Below are 17994 nucleotides of genomic sequence, written 5' to 3' on the forward strand. Positions count from 1 at the left end.
CCCTGACGTAAACAGGAGTTCTACAGTGCTTCTCACCAAATCACAGAGTTCGGGTCAATGCTCAAATGTTACAAAGTTCATTAATCCATTCCCGTCTTCATTAGCATAGCCGATGACAAATTGCCCCCGGGGGATTTGCAGGGTATTATACATTGGGTTCCTGGATGGGATTGTTAGAATTCGCGACCCCAACGTGCGGTGGACGCTGGGACAGTGAGTAGATTTGAGGAGGAGTTGGACAGATTTTTAATGGGTTGAAGGGTTATGGAGAGAAGGCAGGAAAATGGGGATGAGGAGCATATCAGCCATGGTTGAATGGCAGAGCAGACTCGATGGGCCGAATGGCCTAATTCTGCTCCTATATCTTATGAACTTGCCAGTGCAGGTCTGATGGGCCGAGTGGCCTCCTCCTATACCATAGGGATTCTATGATTTTTTTGACCCTGTGACAGCGGAGGAACGATATAAGTTGAGCTGGTGCGTGACCTTGGAAGGGCACACATTGGGTTGGTGTTCCCACCCGTCCGCCAGGTAGGAACAACCTCAAACAGACCATTGTCCGCGGCAGACTGCCCGGCCTTCAGGAGAACAGTGACCATGACACCACACAACCCTGCCACAGCAACCTCTGCAAGACGTGCCGGATCATCGACACAGATGCCATCATCTCACGTGAGAACACCATCCACCAGGTACACGGTACATACTCTTGCAACTCGGCCAACGTTGTCTACCTGATACGCTGCAGGAAAGGATGTCCCGAGGCATGGTACATTGGGGAAACCATGCAGACGCTACGACAACGGATGAATGAACACCGCTCGACAATCACCAGGCAAGACTGTTCTCTTCCTGTTGGGGAGCACTTCAGCGGTCACGGGCATTCGGCCTCTGATATTCGGGTAAGCGTTCTCCAAGGCGGCCTTCGCGACACACGACGGCGCAGAGTCGCTGAGCAGAAACTGATAGCCAAGTTCCGCACACACGAGGACGGCCTAAACCGGGATATTGGGTTCATGTCACACTATTTGTAACCCCCACAGCCTGCCTGGACCTGCAGAGTGTCACTGGCTGTCCTGTCTGGAGACAATACACATCTTTTTAGCCTGTCTTGATGCTCTCTCCACTCACGTTGTTTGTATCTTAAAGACTTGATTAGCTGTAAGTATTCGCATTCCAACCATTATTCATGTAAATTGAGTTTGTGTCTTTATATGCCCTGTTTGTGAACAGAATTCCCACTCACCTGAAGAAGGGGCTTGGAGCTCCGAAAGCTTGTGTGGCTTTTGCTACCAAATAAACCTGTTGGACTTTAACCTGGTGTTGTTAAACTTCTTACGGTAGGAGGAGCCACAGGTTTGGGAAGTGCTGGCTTGCTGCTGCTGCTGAAGTGGGAACTCATTGCGTGATCCCTGAGTGATACACTGAGGACCTGTATTCCCACTGGGAGAGATATTACTGCTGCACTGAAGCTCAACATCAACTCGAGTGGAAGCATCCCAGCTTTCAATTAGACCCTTTACAACATTGCGTTCAACAACTTCCAGCTGCAAACTCTGTCCTTTCCGTTGCTGGTTGAGGATTCACTTGTATCTTTTTATTTCAGCCTGCTCCAGGCCCTATCTTTTATCTTTTTTCCGACCCAACTCCATTCCCTTTGGCCCCGGGAGACTAATACTTCCGTCATTCACACTTCACTGTCTTCCAACCCATCACAGACCTTTTTGCCCTCATCCCACCCACTCCTTGCTCAAAACCGACTGAATCTCTAACTTTTCCCATTCCTGCTGGAAGGTCATAGAGCAAACTGACCTTGACACAAGGGCACGCACGGCGGCACAGTGGGTTAGCACTGCTGCCTCACAGCGCCGGGGACCCGGGTTCAATTCCCAGCTTGGGTCACTGTCTGTGTGGAGTTTGCATGTTCTCCCCATGTCTGCGTGGGTTTCCTCCGGGTGCTCTGGTTTCCTCCCACAGTCCAAAGATGTGCAGGTTACGTGGATTGGCCATGCTAAATTGACCCTTAGTGTCCAAAGATGTGCAGGTTAGTGGGATTGGCCATGCTAAATTGCCTCTTAGTGTCCAAAGATGCGCAGGTTAGGTGGATTGGCCATGCTAAATTGTCCCTTAGTGTCCAAAGATGTGCAGGTTAGGTGGATTGACCATGCTAAATTGTCCCTTAGTGTCCAAAGATGTGCAGGTTAGGTGGATTGGCCATGCTAAATTGTCCCTTAGTGTCCAAAGACGTGCAGGTTAGGTGGATTGACCATGCTAAATTGTCCCTTAGCGTCCAAATATGTGCGGGTTAGGTGGATTGGCCATGCTAAATTGCCCCTTAGTGTCCAAAGATGTGTACGTTAGGTGGATTGGCCATGCTAAATTGCCCCTTAGTGTCCAAAGATGTGCAGGTTAGGTGGATTGGCAATGCTAAATTGCCCCTTAGTGTCCAAAGATGTGCGGGTTAGGTGGATTGGCCATGCTAAATTGTCCCTTAGCGTCCAAAGATGTGCAGGTTAGGTAGATGCCAAATTGGCCCTTAATGTCGGGGGGATCAGCAGGCTAAATATGTTGGGTGAGGGGTATAGGTCCTGGGTGGAATTGTTGCCATAGAATCATAGAATCCCTACAGTGCAGAAGGAGACCATTCAGCCCATCGAACCTGCACTGACCACAATCCCACCCAGGCCTTATTCCCATAACCCCGCTGCAGACTCGATGGGCTGAAGGGCCTCCTTCTGCACTGTAGGGATTCTATGAACTCTGTTCTTCTCTCCCCAGAGGTTGTCCGAGCCGCTGAGCATTTTCAGTTTTTATTTGCAGTATTACCCAATCACAGGCCTCACGCTCGCTGCACCCAACTGTGTGGGGAGGGGATCGTCCAATAAACACCAGAGATTGGTTCATGATTTCCTTTTACACTGTGACGCTCTTCTAGAAGTTGAGGATTAAATGGGGGGGGTTGGGGGGGAGAGAAAGTTGAGTGTAAGGCGGGAATCTAACACCCTGTCCTCCTTGCAGGTAGCGACGAAGGTCATCGAAAACCACGTCAACCCAGAATGGAACCAAGTGATTTATCTGCGCAGCAGGGTATGTTTCACACGACCGCTTTCGAACCTGGAATTCAGAATCACAGGCCGAGGGAGCCAAGGTCTGGAAGGGTGTGACTGCACAAGGCAGCTTAAACTGTGGGTTCCCGGAATGTGTGAAAGATTAAAAATTGGCAGGTCAGGCTGCAGTTGTACAGAACCTTAGCTAGGCCGCATTTGGAATATTGTGTACAATTCTGGTCGCCGCACTACCAGAAGGATGTGGATGCTTTGGAGAGGGTACAGAAGAGGTTTACCAGGATGTTGCCTGGTATGGAGGGTATTAGCTCTGAGGAGAGCTTTGGGGAGGCACGGTGGCACAGTGGTTAGCACTGCTGCCTCACAGCGCCAGGGACCCGGGTTCGATTCCCGGCCTTGGGTCGCTGTCTGTGCGGAGTTTGCACATTCCCCCCGTGTCTACGTGGGTTTCCTCCGGGTGCTCCGGTTTCCTCCCACAGTCCAAAGATGTGCGGGTCAGGTTGATTGGCCATGCTAAATTGCCCCTTAGTGTCAGGGGGTTAGTAGGGTAAATAAGTAGGGTTATGGGGATAGGGCCTGGGTGGGATTGTGGTTGCTGCAGACTCGATGGGCCGAATGGCCTCCTTCTGCACTGTAGGGATTCTATGAAATTCTTTGAAATTTCTATGAAATTCTGTGATAAACTCGGTTTGTTCTCACTGGAACGATGGAGGTTGAGGGGTGACCTGAACAAAGAACAAAGAACAATACAGCACAGGAACAGGCCCTTCGGCCCTCCAAGCCTGCGCCGCTCCCTGGTCCAAACTGGATCATTCTTTTGTATCCCTCCATTCCCACTCCGTTCATATGGCTGTCTCGATAAGTCTTAAACGTTCCCAGTGTGTCCGCCTCCACCACCTTGCCTGGCAGCGCATTCCAGGCCCCCACCACCCTCTGTGTAAAATATGTCCGTCAAATATGACCTGATAGAGGTTTGCAAGATTATGTGTGGCAGGGACAGAATGGATAGTTAGATGTTCTTTCCTAGGGTAGAAAAGTCAAGTACACGGGGACATGGGGTTAAGGTGCATGGGGAAAAGTTTAGAGGAGATGTGTGAGGTAAGTTTTTTTACACAGAGGGTGGTGAATGTCTGGAACGCGCTGCCCGGGGAGGTGGTGGGAGCAGGTACGATAGCGGCATTTAAGGGGCAACTGGACGAGAACATGAATAGGATGGGAATGGAAGGATACGGACTCCGTAAGTGCGTACGGTTTTAGTTTAGGCATCATGATCGGCACAGGCTTGGAGGGCCGAAGGGCCTGTCCCTGTGCTGTACTGTTCTTTGTGCTTTGTTCTAATGGTATTCCCCTGTGCACAGGTTCAAAATAAATCAAGTTAAGATCTCCTCGCAAATGGTGGCAAGGAGAATGTCAGATGGGTTTCTTCAGCTGTTTGGTACCGGGGCGAGAAGGGTTAAATTACTCGGATAGACCAGCCCTGAAGATTAAAGGGATGATCTAATCTAGGCACTTTTCAAAAAATTCTTTCATGGGATGTGGACCTCTCTCGCAAGGACAACATTTGTTACCCATCTTTAATTGTCCCTTGAACTACTCCGGCCATTTCAGGGGGCAGTTAAGAGTCAACCACATTGCTGGAGTCACAAGTAGGCCAAACGGGGTAAGGACAGCAGATTTCCTTCCCCAAAGGCGGGGCGAGGTGGGGGGGTGGAGCAAAGGGGGTTTGGGGAGAGGGGCACGGCGGCACAGTGATTAGCACTGCTGCCTCACTGTCTGTGTGGAGTCTGCACGTTCTCCCCGTGTCTGCGTCCTCCGGGTGCTCCGGTTTCCTCCCATTGTCCAAAGATGTACGGGTTAGGTGGATTGGCCTTGTTAAATTACCCCTTAGTGTCAGGGGTTCTCGCTAGGGTTAATGCATAGGGTTATGGGGAGAGGCCTTGGGTGGGATTGTGGTCGGTGCAGACTCGATGGGCCAAATGGCCTCCTTCTGCACTGTAGGGATTCTACGATGAGTGAACCAGATGGGTTTTCCCGACAATCGGTGACAATTCCATGGTCACCATCGCTGACACTATATTTATATTCAAGATTTTATTAATTGAATTTAAATTCTACCAGCTGTCATGGTGGGATTATGTCCCCAGAGCATTAGCCTGGATTACCATAAAATATAGGAGCTGAATTAGGCCATTCGGCCCATCATTCCTCTGATATTATCACTATGCTACTGTCTCCCGTTAAAGATTATTAAAGGAATGTGTAGATCAGAAAAAATGATTGCTGTTTCCAATACCCTGGGTCAGGGTGAGGAATCGGGTGGATGCGTTTAGTTATTGCGACGATAGTATGGAAGGGTTTTGATTGGAGTGACTAGAATGGGTCAGTTCGTGGAGTTGACGACTTGCAAAGAGAAGTCGGGTTTCCCATAAAGAAAGTGCTACCATGTCTGGTCAGCGTACAGTGTCTGAGCCTCTCGCTTGCTGTAGAGTAACGGAGACACGGGTTCTGCTTTTTCATAAAGTATCTTTATTTCTTTGATCCACCAATTCTCCACCAACAACCCAGTGCCACCTGTGGCCCCTTTTATATATCAGTGACTTCTATTGAATAATCAAATTAGGACATAATTGGAAGGTCTGTTGAGCCATTCCTAACACACAGTGGGGGTCAGGGTTGGCGAGTGGTCTTGGGGAGTTGCAGGAAACGAGATATTGTCAGGCCCAGTGACAAAGTGATCCTTTACATTTATTTTCTCCACAGTTTCCGTCCTTGTGCGAGAGTATTCGCTTCACGGTGTGCGAACGGTAGGTGGAGATTGCTTTATTTCATTCCCTCGGGAGGGGCAGGCTGGTGCCTGGTTCCTGCTTCGCCATTTCTATCTTCCCTGTAACTTGTTGCCTCAGCTAAATTCACCTCCGAAATACCCCTGATCTCTTTGGTTCCACCTCCCGTTGTCTTGTGCTCATTTCCCTCTCTGTCGACACTATCTCCTGCTCTTTCAACACCATTCTCTTTAGTTTCCACTGCGTTTATAAGACCATAAGACATCGGAGCGGTATTAGGCCACTCGGCCCATCGAGTCTGCTCCGCCATTCAATCATGGCTGATATTTTTCTCATCCCCATTCTCCTGCCTTTTCCCCATAACCCCTGATTAATCAAGAACTTATCTATCTCTGTCTTAAAGACACTCAATGACCCGGCCTCCACAGCCTTCTGCGGCAAAGAGTTCCACAGATCCACCACTCTCTGGCTGAAGAAATTCCTCCTCATCTCTGTTTTAAAGGATCGTCCCTTTAGCCTGAGGTTGCGCCCTCTGGTTCTAGTTTTTCCGACCAGTGGAAACATCCTCTCCTACGTCCACTCTATCCAGGCCTCGCAGTATCCTGTAAGTTTCAATAAGATCCCCCCCTCATCCTTCTAAACTCCAACGAGTACAGACCCAGAGTCCTCAACCGTTCCTCATGCGACAAGCTCTTCATTCCAGGGATCATTCTTGTGAACCTCCTCTGGTTTGTGATGTGTCGACGGGCCTGTGGTCCAGGGAGTTTTGCTCTTTTGTAAACCATCCATTTTTTTTTGTTAAAGAGATTGCTGTCTTCATTTTCTACCCACCGTTTGCTGATTCTCACTGGTGTCGAGTTTCACACCAGGTTGGGGAGAGTGTGCAGGGAGAGAGGTGGGTGGCCAGTGTCATCGAGTAGTGACCAGCGTCCAAAGCCTTGGTTGATTTTCAACCCCAGGCACCCCCCTGTAAAGTAAGTACAAACTTGCATTTCGATAGCACCTTTCAGGATCTCAGCACAAAGTGCTGTCTGGGCAATGGAGCACTTCTTTGAAGTGCGGTCCCAATGTAGGAAACACAGTAGCCAATTTGCTCACGGCAAGCTCCCACAGCCAGCAATGTGTTAAAGTCACCAGATCAACAGTTAGAAGAGGGAGACCAGGGATAACTCCCACATTCCTCTTCAAATGGAACCTTTACATCCACCTGGGAGGACGGACAGGGCCTCGATTTGATGTCTCATCCAGAAGATTGGGAGCATCGGCCTAGATTTCAGGTGCTGGATTTTGGTGGCGAGGGTGGCACGGTGGCACAAGGGTGGCATGGGGGCACAGTGGTTAGCACTGCTGCCTCACAGCGCCAAGGACTCGGGTTCTATTATACCTTAGGGATATGGGGGTCGGGCCTGGGTGGGATTGCGGTCGGTGCAGACTCGATGGGCCAAATGGCCTCTTTCTGCACTGTAGGGTTTCTATGATTCTATTCCTGGCCTCGGGTCACTGTCTGTGTGGAGTTTGCACGTTCTCCCTGTGTCAGTGTGGGTTTCCTCCGGGTGCTCCGGTTTCCTCCCACAGTCCGAAAGATGTGCGGGTTAGGTGGATTGGCCATGCTAAATTGCCCCTTAGTGTCCAAAGATGTGCAGTTAGGTGGATTGGCCATGTTAAATTGCCCCTTGGTGTCCAAAGATGTGCGGGTTAGGTGGATTGGCCATGCTAAATTGCCCCTTAGTGTCCAAAGATGTGCAGGTTAGGGGGATTGGCCATGTTAAATTGCCCCTTAGTGTCCAAAGATGTGCAGGTTAGGTGGATTGGCCATGCTAAATTGCCCCTTAGTGTTCAAAGATGTGCGGGTTAGGGGGATTGGCCATGCTAAATTGCCCCTTAGTGTCAGGGGGACTAGCTAGGGTAAATGCATGGGGTTCTGGAGATAGGACCTGGGGTGGGATTGTGGTCGGTGCAGATTCGATGGGCTGAATGGCCTCCTTCTGCACTGTAGGGATTCTATGGTTCTAACCCACAACCTTCTGGTTTAGAGACATGGTTGTTTGCCACTGATTGATGGCTGACACTGGTACAGCTTCATTCTTCTCTTGCATGGTCCATCCTTGCTTTGGCGAGCGGGCTGCGAACAGATTTTAAATGCCGTACAGGTTGCAGATGTTCTTGGCAACCACGGCCAAGCCGCCCATTTCATCCCTTTGGCTTCTCCAGCCAGCACGGCACAAGCCCGGCAAATTGACTACCACGAGCAGATGGCAAAACTGCTCAAAACCTCCATTAAATAGTCATAGTCTCAGAGTCATAGAGGTTTATAGCATGGAAACAGGCCCTTAGGCCCAACTTCTGCCCCTTTTTTTAACCCCTAAGCTAGTCCCAATTGCCCACATTTGGCCCATATCCCTCTATACCCATCTTACCCATGTAACTGTCTAAATGCTTTTTAAAAGACAAAATTGTACCCATCTCTACTACTACCTCTGGCAGCTCGTTCCAGACACTCACCACCCTCTGTGTGGAAAAAGTGCCCCTCTGGATACTTTTGTATCTCTCCCCTCTCACCTTAAACCTATGCCCTCTAGTTTTAGACTCCCCCTTACCTTTGGGAAAGGATATTGACTATCGAGCTGATCTATGCCCCTAATTATTTTATAGACCTCTATAAGATCACCTCAAGACTCCTACGTTCCAGGGAAAAAAGTCCCAGTCTATCCATCGTCTCCTTATAACTCACGGCACGGCGGCACAGTGGTTAGCACTGCTGCCTCACAGTCCAGGGACCCGGGTTCGATTCCCGGCTTGGGTCACTGTCTGTGTGGAGTTTGCACATTCTCCCCATGTCTGCGTGGGTTTCCTCCGGGTGCTCCGGTTCCCTCCCACACTCCAAAGATGTGCGGATTAGGTTGATTGGCCATGCTAAATTGCCCCTTAGTGTCGGGGAACTAGCCAAGGTAAATGTATGGGGTTATGGGGATGGGGCCTGGGGTGGGATTGTGGTCAGTGCAGACTCGATGGGCCGAATGGCCTCCTCCTGCACTGTAGGATTCTATGAAATGCGTGGGGTTACGGGGATAGGGCCTGGGTGGGACGCTCTGTCAGAGAGACAGTGCGGACTCAATGGCCTGAATAGCCTCCTTGTGCATTGTAGGGATTCTATGACTCTATGAAACCATCAAGTCCCGGTGGCATCCGAGTAAATGCTTTCTGCACTCTTTATTGTTTAATAATATCCGTGTGGTTGTGGGTCGGGCCAGAGTTCCGCCTGTTTTAGTATGCTCAGTAGCCTTAGTTCAGTTGTCCATGAAGCTTACTGAAGATCTTGAATGGTTCCTATTTTCAGGAAGAATGCCGTCAAAAATAATCCTTTAGGAACGACGTTCTTGAGCATCTCAAAAATCTCATCCACCGGGTCAGCAGGTAAGGGATGTTTGTCTCCGTGTTCATGAGGAGAGGCCTTTCTTCCAGCTTTCAATTTAAGACCTCAGCTCCTGCTTTGTTCCATCTGAAAACTCAAATCGGCTCCCAACGGCCACAAAGCCTTTAGTTTGCTCCCAAATCCTGTGTAACCTTGCTCAAAGGTCAATGCATCAGGATAGGGACTGTTATCCGACTGGAATACTTAAACCTTTTCCCCAGATATTTTCCCCTCGTGCGACCGACGAAAGTCAGACAGTCAACTCAACATTCACCTTAACGGAATCCTCCTTTATTTAACAATCCAGGTCACGATGCTCAACATAAACATACATGAGTCGCAACTCTTACTTTAACATCGCCATGAGGTGGAGATGCCGGCGTTGGACTGGGGTGGGCTCCCGTAAGAAGTTTCACAAGACTAGGTTAAAGTCCAACGGGTTTATTTGGGATCACGAGCTTTCGGAGCACTGCCCCTTTCTCAGGTGAGCGGAGAGGTAGGTTTCACAAACACAGCATATATAGGCCAAGACACAATTGCAAGATAATGGTTGGAATGCGAGTCTTTACAGGTAATCAAGTCTTTATTTGGCCAGGGTTTGCAAAATCCTACATTCCTGTTCTTGTGCTGTAATTTTCTTTGTTCTAACTGTCCTGCCTTGAGACAATTCACACCTCTTTAACCTGTGATTATCCCTCTCTCCACTCCCACTGTCTGTACCTGTAAAGACTTGATTATCTGTAAAAACTCACATTCCAACCATTATCTTGCAATTGTGCCTTGGCCTATATATACTGTGTTTGTGAAACCTACCTCTCCGCTCACCTGAGGAGGGAGCAGTGCTCCGAAAGCTCGTGATTCAAAATAAACCTGTTGGACTTTAACCCAGTGTTGTGAGACTTCTTATTGCACTTTAACATACTCAACTCATTTAACTTCAATTAACTTTTTGACTGATTTGAACGAACTGTCCAGGTCTGCCCTTGGGTATGGATCTTCCTCATGGTCCTTTGTTCTTCTCTGAAGGTGATCTTCAGGGCACACGTCGCGAATGTGATCTTCAAGTTTCTGCTGGGGAAAAAGACTCCAAGTACCTCTTTTATCCTCAACTTTGCACATTCTTCCAGAAAGTTCTCTGGCACTCAAGCCAATGATACCATGGAAAACTGATGATAATGTTCGATTATACCAGTGGTGTTATTCATAAACAACTCGCAAATGTTTATCCCAAGTTGCAGGCAGCACCACCATCAGAGACCTGGGTTCAATTCCCGGCTTGGGTCACTGTCTGTGCGGAGTTAGCACGTTCTCCCCGTGTCTGCGTGGGTTTCCTCCGGGTGCTCCGGTTTCCTCCCACAGTCCAAAAGACGTGCTGGTTACGTGCTAAATTCCCCCCTCAGTGTAACCCGAACAGGCGCCGGAGTGTGGCGACTAGGGGATTTTCACAGTAACTTCATTGCAGTGTTAATGTAAGCCTACTTGCGACACTAAATAAATAAACTTTAAAACTTTTGTCTCTCTGGACTGACTTTGGACTGTTTTAAGACATTAAACTGTAGGATTGTGCGTCTATCCTTCATTACCTTGGAATACTGTGTACAGTTCTGGTCACCTATTATAGAAAGGATATTATTAAACTGGAAAGAGTGCAGAAAAGATTTACTAGGATGCTACCGGGACTTGATAGTTTGAGTTATAAGGAGAGGCTGGATAGACTGGGACGTTTTTCTCTGGAGCGTAGGAGGCTGAGGGGTGATCTTATAGAGGTCTGTAAAATAATGAGGGGCACAGATCAGCTAGATAGTCAATATCTTTTCCCAAAGGTAGGGGAGTCTAAAACTAGAGGGCATAGGTTTAAGGGGAGAGATCAAAAGTGTCCAGAGGTAATTTTTTCACACAGAGGGTGGTGAGTGTCTGGAACGAGCTGCCAGAGGCAGTGGTAGAGGCGGGTACAATTTTGTCTTTTAAAAAGCATTTAGACAGTTACATGGGTAAGATGGGTACAGAGGGATATGGGCCAAATGTGGGCAATTGGGCTTAGCTTTGGGGTTTTAAAAAAAAGGGGCAGCATGGACAAGTTGGGCCGAAGGGCCTGTTTCCATGTTGGAAACCTCTATGACTTTATTGATAGTTTTGCACTTTTAAAAACACCTGATGATATATCTGTTTTCCAAAACAGATGTGGTCACTGATATCTCTTTCTGAAGAACGTGTTAACTGATTAATAGGCAGTGGAATAACTTTTGATAAGTTTTATTGTCCAAACTGCAACTGCTTTAATTTATTTATTCGTCACAAGTAGGCTTACATTAACACTGTAACATAGTTACTGTGAAAATCCCCTAGTCGCCACACTCCGGCGCCTGTTCGGGTTACACTGAGAGAGAATTTAGCACCTAACCAGCACGTCTTTTGGACTGTGGGAGGAAACCGGAGCGCCCGGAGGAAACCCACGCCGACACGGGGAGAACTTGCAGACTCCACACACAGACAGTGACCCCAGCCGGGAATCGAACCCAGGTCCCTGGCGCTGTGAGGCAGCGGTGCTAACCACTGTGCCACCGTGCCTTCCTTTAATGTCAGTTTTAATTCAACAATTCAGTGGTCACTGCATCTAACTCGCCTTGTATTTCCTCACTAAACTTAAGAACTAAAGGAATAGGAACAGGTGTGGTCCATTCGGCCCTTCCAGCCTTCTCTGTCAATTAATAAGATCATGGCTGATCTCATGTGACCTTAACTCCACTTTCCCTCTCTTCCCCATAAGCCCCACCCCGACTCCCTGCTCAATCAACGATCTCTCTAACTCAGCCTTGAATATATTCAATGCTCCAACCTCCACTGCTCTCTGGGGGAAGAGAATTATAAAGTCACGATCTTCTAAGAGATAAAAAAATGTCTACTCATCTCCATCTTAAATGGGAGACTCCTTATTTTAAAACTGTGTTCCCTAGTTCTGGACTTACCCATGAGGGCAAAACATCCTCTCTCCTGTCAGAATTATATGTTTCACCTCTCATTTTCCCAAACTTCAATGAGTGTAGGCCCATCCTGCTCAACCTCTCCTCATAAGACAATATTCCGTTTGGAGTATTGTGAGCAGTTTTGGGTCACATACCTAAGGAAGGATGTGCCGGCCTTGGAAAGAGTCCAGAGGAGGTTCACAAGAATGATCCCTGGAATGAGGGGTTTGTCATATGAGGAACGTTTGAGGATTCTGGGTCCATACCCGATGGAGTTTAGAAGGATGAGGGGGGGGGATCTAATTGAAACTTACAGAATATCGCGAGGCCTGGATAGAGTGGACGTGGAGAGGGTGTTTCCACTAGTGGGAGAGACTAGAACTCGAGGGCGCAACCTCGGAGTGAAGGGACGCTCCTTTAAAACTGGGACGAGAAGGGTTTGGTGAATCTGTGGAACTCTTTGCCACAGAAGGCTGTGGAGGCCGGGTCATTGAGTGTCTTTAAGACAGAGATAGATAGGTTCTTGATTAATAAGGGGATCAAGGGTTACGGGGAGAAGGCAGGAGAATGGGGATGAGAAAAATATCAGCCATGATTGAATGCCAGAGCAGACTCGATGGGCCGAGTGGCCTAACTCTGCTCCTATGTCTTACAGTCTTAAAACCCCTTCACCCCAGAGATCAGCCCAGTGAGCCTTCTGTAAACTGTCTCTCACCACCCCCACCCCTGGGTCCACACCAGTGTTTATACTCCCTCCTCTCCTCGAACTGTATCAACTTATCCTTCTATATTCTTCTCCGTCAGGGGAGGATTTGTTGGCGAGTCCCTCTCACCAACTACTCGGTGACAACCAGCCAGTGCTGTGCCCCCCCCGGGCAGTGGCACATGCAGCTCTCTTTCCTCACCGTCCCCCCTCTCCCCATCCCCCTGATAGGGAAGCCAAATCTAGCTTTCCCTTTGATGCTCCTTGCAATGTGTTAGTGGATTCCACATTCCAACACACATTCCAAGGGTAGGCGACGGCCTCGTGGTATTATCACTAGACTATTAATCCAGAAACTCGGCTAATGTTCTGGGGACCTGGGTTCGAATCCCGCCACGGCAGATGGTGGAATTTGAATTCATTTAGAAATTATCTGGAATTAAGAATCTACTGATGACCATGAAGTCATCACCTCTCATCACAGATGCACCATAGAAAGCATTCTTTCTGGTTGTATCACAGCTTGGTATGGCTCCTGCGCTGCCCAAGACCGCAAGAAACTACAAACGTTCGTGAATGTAGCCCAATCCATCACGCAAACCAGCCTCCCATCCATTGACACTATCTATGCTTCCCACTGCCTCGGAAAAGCAGCCAGCATAATTAGGGACCCCACGCGCCCTGGACATTCTCTCTTCCACCTTCTTCCATTGGGAAAAAGATACAAAAGTCTGAGGTCACGCACCAACCGACTCAAGAACAGCTTCTTCCCTGCTACCGTCAGACTTTTGAATGGATGTACCTCACATTAAGTTGATCTTTCTCTGCACCCTAGCTATGACTGTAACACTACATTCTGCACTCTCTCCTTTCCTTCTCTATGAACGGTATGCTTTGTCTGTACAGCACGCAAGAAACAATACTTTTCACTGTATCCCAATACATGTGATAATAATAAATCAAATCAAAAACCATTGTCGATTGTCGGAAAAACCCATCTGGTTCACTAATGTCCTTCAGGGAAGGAAATCTGCTGTCCTTACCCTGGTCTGGCCTACATGTGACTCCAGAGCCACAGCAATGTGGTTGACTCTCAACTGCCCTCCAAGGGCAACTAGGGATGGGCAATAAATGCTGGACCAGCCAGCGACGCCCATGTCCCAAGAATGAATAAAAAAGAACCAAGCTCTGGGGTACTGAAGCTTCTCCCTATGGGAGTTATCAGTGAGCATTGTGTATGATGATCCTTAACCCCCAGCTTCAGTTTACCTCAGCTCACTCATCATGTCCAGACCCCATGCCCACGTCTTGCTGTATGTTCGCCGCGCGGTTGGTGAGTTGGTAATTTGCACGCTGTTTTCTAACTGAACAGATGCCGAGATTCCCGGCTTCCTGCCGATGTTCGGGCCGAGCTTTTTAAACCTCTACGGGAGCCCCCGGGAAGGGCTGGATGGCACCGACAAGAATGATGAGCTCAACCTCGGAAAGGTGACCGACTTTATTTCTTTACTTGCGTGACTGTGTCTGTGTGGAGTCTGCATTCTCCCCCCGTGTCTGCGTGGGTTTCCTCCGGGTGCTCCGGTTTCCTCCCACACTCCAAAGATGTGTGGGTTAGATGGATTGGCCATGCTGAATTGCCCCTTAGTGTCAGGGGGACTAGCAGGGTATATGGGTGGGCTTATGGGATAGGGCCTGGGTGGGATTGTGGTCGGTGCAGACTCGATGGGCCGAATGGCTTCCTTCTGCGCTGTTGGGATCCTATGATTTTATGAAACCTCTGACATTCTCCTCCTGGGGCGGCACAGTGGCACAGTGGGTTAACACTGTTCCCTCACAGCACCAGGGACCCGGGTTCAATTCCCAGCCTCGGGTCTCTGTCTGTGTGGAGTCTGCACGTTCTCCCTGTGTCTGTGTGGGTTTCCTCCGGGTGCTCCGGTTTCCTCCCACGCTCCCAAACATGTGAAGGTTAGGGCGATTGGCCATTCTAAATTGCCTTTAACCTACACATCTTTGGACACTAAGGGGCAATTTAGCATGGCCAATCCAGCTAACCTGCACATCTTTGGACACTAAGGGGCAATTTAGCGTGGCCAATCCACCTAACCTACATATCTTTGGACACTAAGGGGCAATTTAGCGTGGCCAATCCACCTAACCTGCACATCTTTGGACACTAAGGGGCAATTTAGCATGGCCAATCCCCCTTACCTGCACATCTTTGGACACTAAGGGACAATTTAGCCCGCACATCTTTGGACTGTGGGAGGAAACCGGAGCATCCGGAGGAAACCCACACAAACACGGGGAGAACGTGCAGACTCCGCACAGACAGTGACCCAAGCCGGGAATCAAACCCGGGTCCCTGGCGCTGTGAGGCAGCAGTGCTAACCACTGTGCCACAGTGCCCCCCAGTGTATTCAGTATAACATTCTGATTTCTCTCCCTCATAGAGCGAAGGCGTCTCTTATCGAGGGCGGATTTTGATAGAATTGATCACAAGGATGGACGAACCTTTGGGGAAAACCGTTGACAACTTGTCCTCTGCAGATTCTTCGATTGTACAGGTATTCCTGCGATAAACTCGGGTGGTTTGATTCGTGCTATCAGGAATTGCGGATCGCTAGTATGGGAGAGCAAGTGTTGGTTTCAGCATTCTCATTTCTATATTTAAAGGGTCTAGATTAAATTAAACCACTCTTAAATTGGTAATGGCGACATATGATATATAAACACAATTAAGTGCCCCCATTGTACAAAACTCTTCAAATCTCTTTTTTTCCGCTGTATCTCTACCTGATTGAACTGTGCACGTACATCGGAGCTTAATCACATGAGAGCCACTCTCTGCCCTCTTGTACCTGGTGTTGTCTCTTCCCATTCAGCCATTATCCCTGTGTGCTTTGACCCTGCTGGTCTGGCAGTTCCTCAATTTTAAAGTCCTCATCCTGGGTTTCAAATCAAGGAAAGTTAGACAGCCGGAGTAGTCCATTCTGCCCATCAAGCCTGCTCTGGCATTCATAGAGTCCCTACAGTGCAGAAGGAGGCCATTCAGCCCATCAACTCTGCACCAACCACAAGCCCACCCAGGCCCTATTCCTGTAATCAAACGTATTTACCCTGCTAGTCCCCCTGACACGAAGGGACAATTTAGCATGGCCAATCCACCTAACCTGCACATCTTTGGACACTAAAGGGACAATTTAGCCTGGCCAATCCACCTAACCTGCACATCTTTGGACACTAAAGGGACAATTTAGCATGGCCAATCCACCTAACCCGCACATCTTTGGACACTAAGGGACAATTTAGCATGGCCAATCCACCTAACCCGCACATCTTTGGACTCTAAGGGGCAATTTAGCATGGCCAATCCACCTAACCCGCACATCTTTGGACACTAAGGGGCAATTTAGCATGGCCAATCCACCTAACCCGCACATCTTTGGACACTAAGGGGCAATTTAGCATGGCCAATCCACCTAACCCGCACATCTTTGGACACTAAGGGACAATTTAGCATGGCCAATCCACCTAACCCGCACATCTTTAGACTCTAAGGGACAATTTAGCATGGTCAATCCACCTAACCCGCACATCTTTGGACACTAAGGGGCAATTTAGCATGGCCAATCCACCTAACCTGCACATCTTTGGAGTGTGGGAGGAAACCGGAGCACCCGGAGGAAACCATCGCAGACACGGGGAGAATGTGCAAATTCCACACAGACAGTGACCCCAGCTGGGAATCGAACCGGATCCCTGTTGCTGTGAGGCAGTCGTGCTAACCACTGTGCCGTCCATTCATTATGGCTGATCCCCTACCTCATCGCCATATTCCTGCTCTCTCTCCTTTTCCCCTTGATGCCTTTAGTGTCTAGAAATTGATCTAATTCCTTCTTAAAGACATTTAGTGACTTGGCCTCCAAAGCCTTCTGTGCGAGAGAACTCCGCAGGTTCGCCACCCTCTGAATGAAGATGTTTCTCTTCATCTCAGTCCTAAATGGCCTTTCCCCGTATCCTGAGACTGTGACCCTGTAATGACTTCAGTCAGGCCATTGAGATTGGTCTATTGGAGTATGAACTCCCTGATTAAGGATCCAATGGATGGGCCAATCAGGGAATCTTTGCCTTGTCCTCAACTGGGCGTGTCAGTTTCTCTGGCACCCCCGGAGTTAGACTGTTGACTGATTACTGCTGTTAGAGTTTGTAAATAAAGGGATTTTGCTGAAGGGACTTCTGCCTCCAAAGACTTATTACAGACCCCTTGTTCCAACCCCCCACCTCCCCCCACAGCCAGCGGAAACAACATTCCTGCACCCAATCTGTCCATCCCTCTGAAGAATTTTATATGTTTCAATGAGATAATTCTCCTGTGACCTTGCACCCTCCCGATCTCTGATGGTAGCAGGGTGGTTAGATTATGGGCAAGGAATCCAGAGGCCTGGAATAATGCTACGGAGACATGAGTTCAAATGCCACCATGGCATCTGGGAGAATTTAACTTCCATTGATTAATATATCTGGAATGTAAATGAGTCTCGTAATTAATGTTCCAAGAAGTTAATGGATTGTTGCGGGACCACTAATGTCCTTTAGGGAAGGAAATCTGCCGTCCTTACCCGGTCTGGCCTACATGAGACTCCAGAGCCACAGCAATGTGGTTGACTCTTAATTGCCCTCTGAAATGGCCTAGTGAGCAAACCAGTTGTGGCAAACCGCTATCGGGAAAAGCACTGTGGATGTACCTACACAGCATGGACTGCAGCGGTTCAAGATGGTAGTTCATCTTCCACTTTATTCTTATTCATCCGTGGGATATGGGCATTGTTGGCAGGCCAGCATTTATTGTCTATCCCTACTTACCGTTGGCGTGGCCATTTCAGAGGGCAGTTGTGAGTCAACCACATTGCTGTGGCTCTGGAGTCACATGTAGGCCAGACCGGGTAAGGACGGCAGATTTCCTTCCCTAAAGGACGTTAGTGAATCAGATGGGTTTTCCCCAACAATAGTTTCATTGTCATCAGTAGATTCTTAATCCCAGATATTTTTCATTGAATTCAAATTCCAC

At 48.7% G+C, this 17994-nt stretch overlaps 1 protein-coding gene across 1 annotated transcript in view; it reads left to right on the forward strand.

Annotated features, from left to right (window-relative positions):
• Window positions 1-17994, forward strand: part of LOC144509701 (myoferlin-like) — a 182650-nt gene that overhangs the window by 43910 nt on the left and 120746 nt on the right. Inside the window, exons 14-18 of the mRNA XM_078238482.1 lie at window positions 3019-3087; window positions 5826-5869; window positions 9186-9262; window positions 14299-14414; window positions 15377-15490. Of these exons, the coding sequence (XP_078094608.1) occupies window positions 3019-3087; window positions 5826-5869; window positions 9186-9262; window positions 14299-14414; window positions 15377-15490 (420 nt within the window). The remainder of the gene's footprint in view (window positions 1-3018; window positions 3088-5825; window positions 5870-9185; window positions 9263-14298; window positions 14415-15376; window positions 15491-17994) is intronic.

The sequence above is a fragment of the Mustelus asterias genome, chromosome 22 (assembly GCF_964213995.1).
Source record: "Mustelus asterias chromosome 22, sMusAst1.hap1.1, whole genome shotgun sequence".
NCBI lineage: Eukaryota > Metazoa > Chordata > Chondrichthyes > Carcharhiniformes > Triakidae > Mustelus > Mustelus asterias.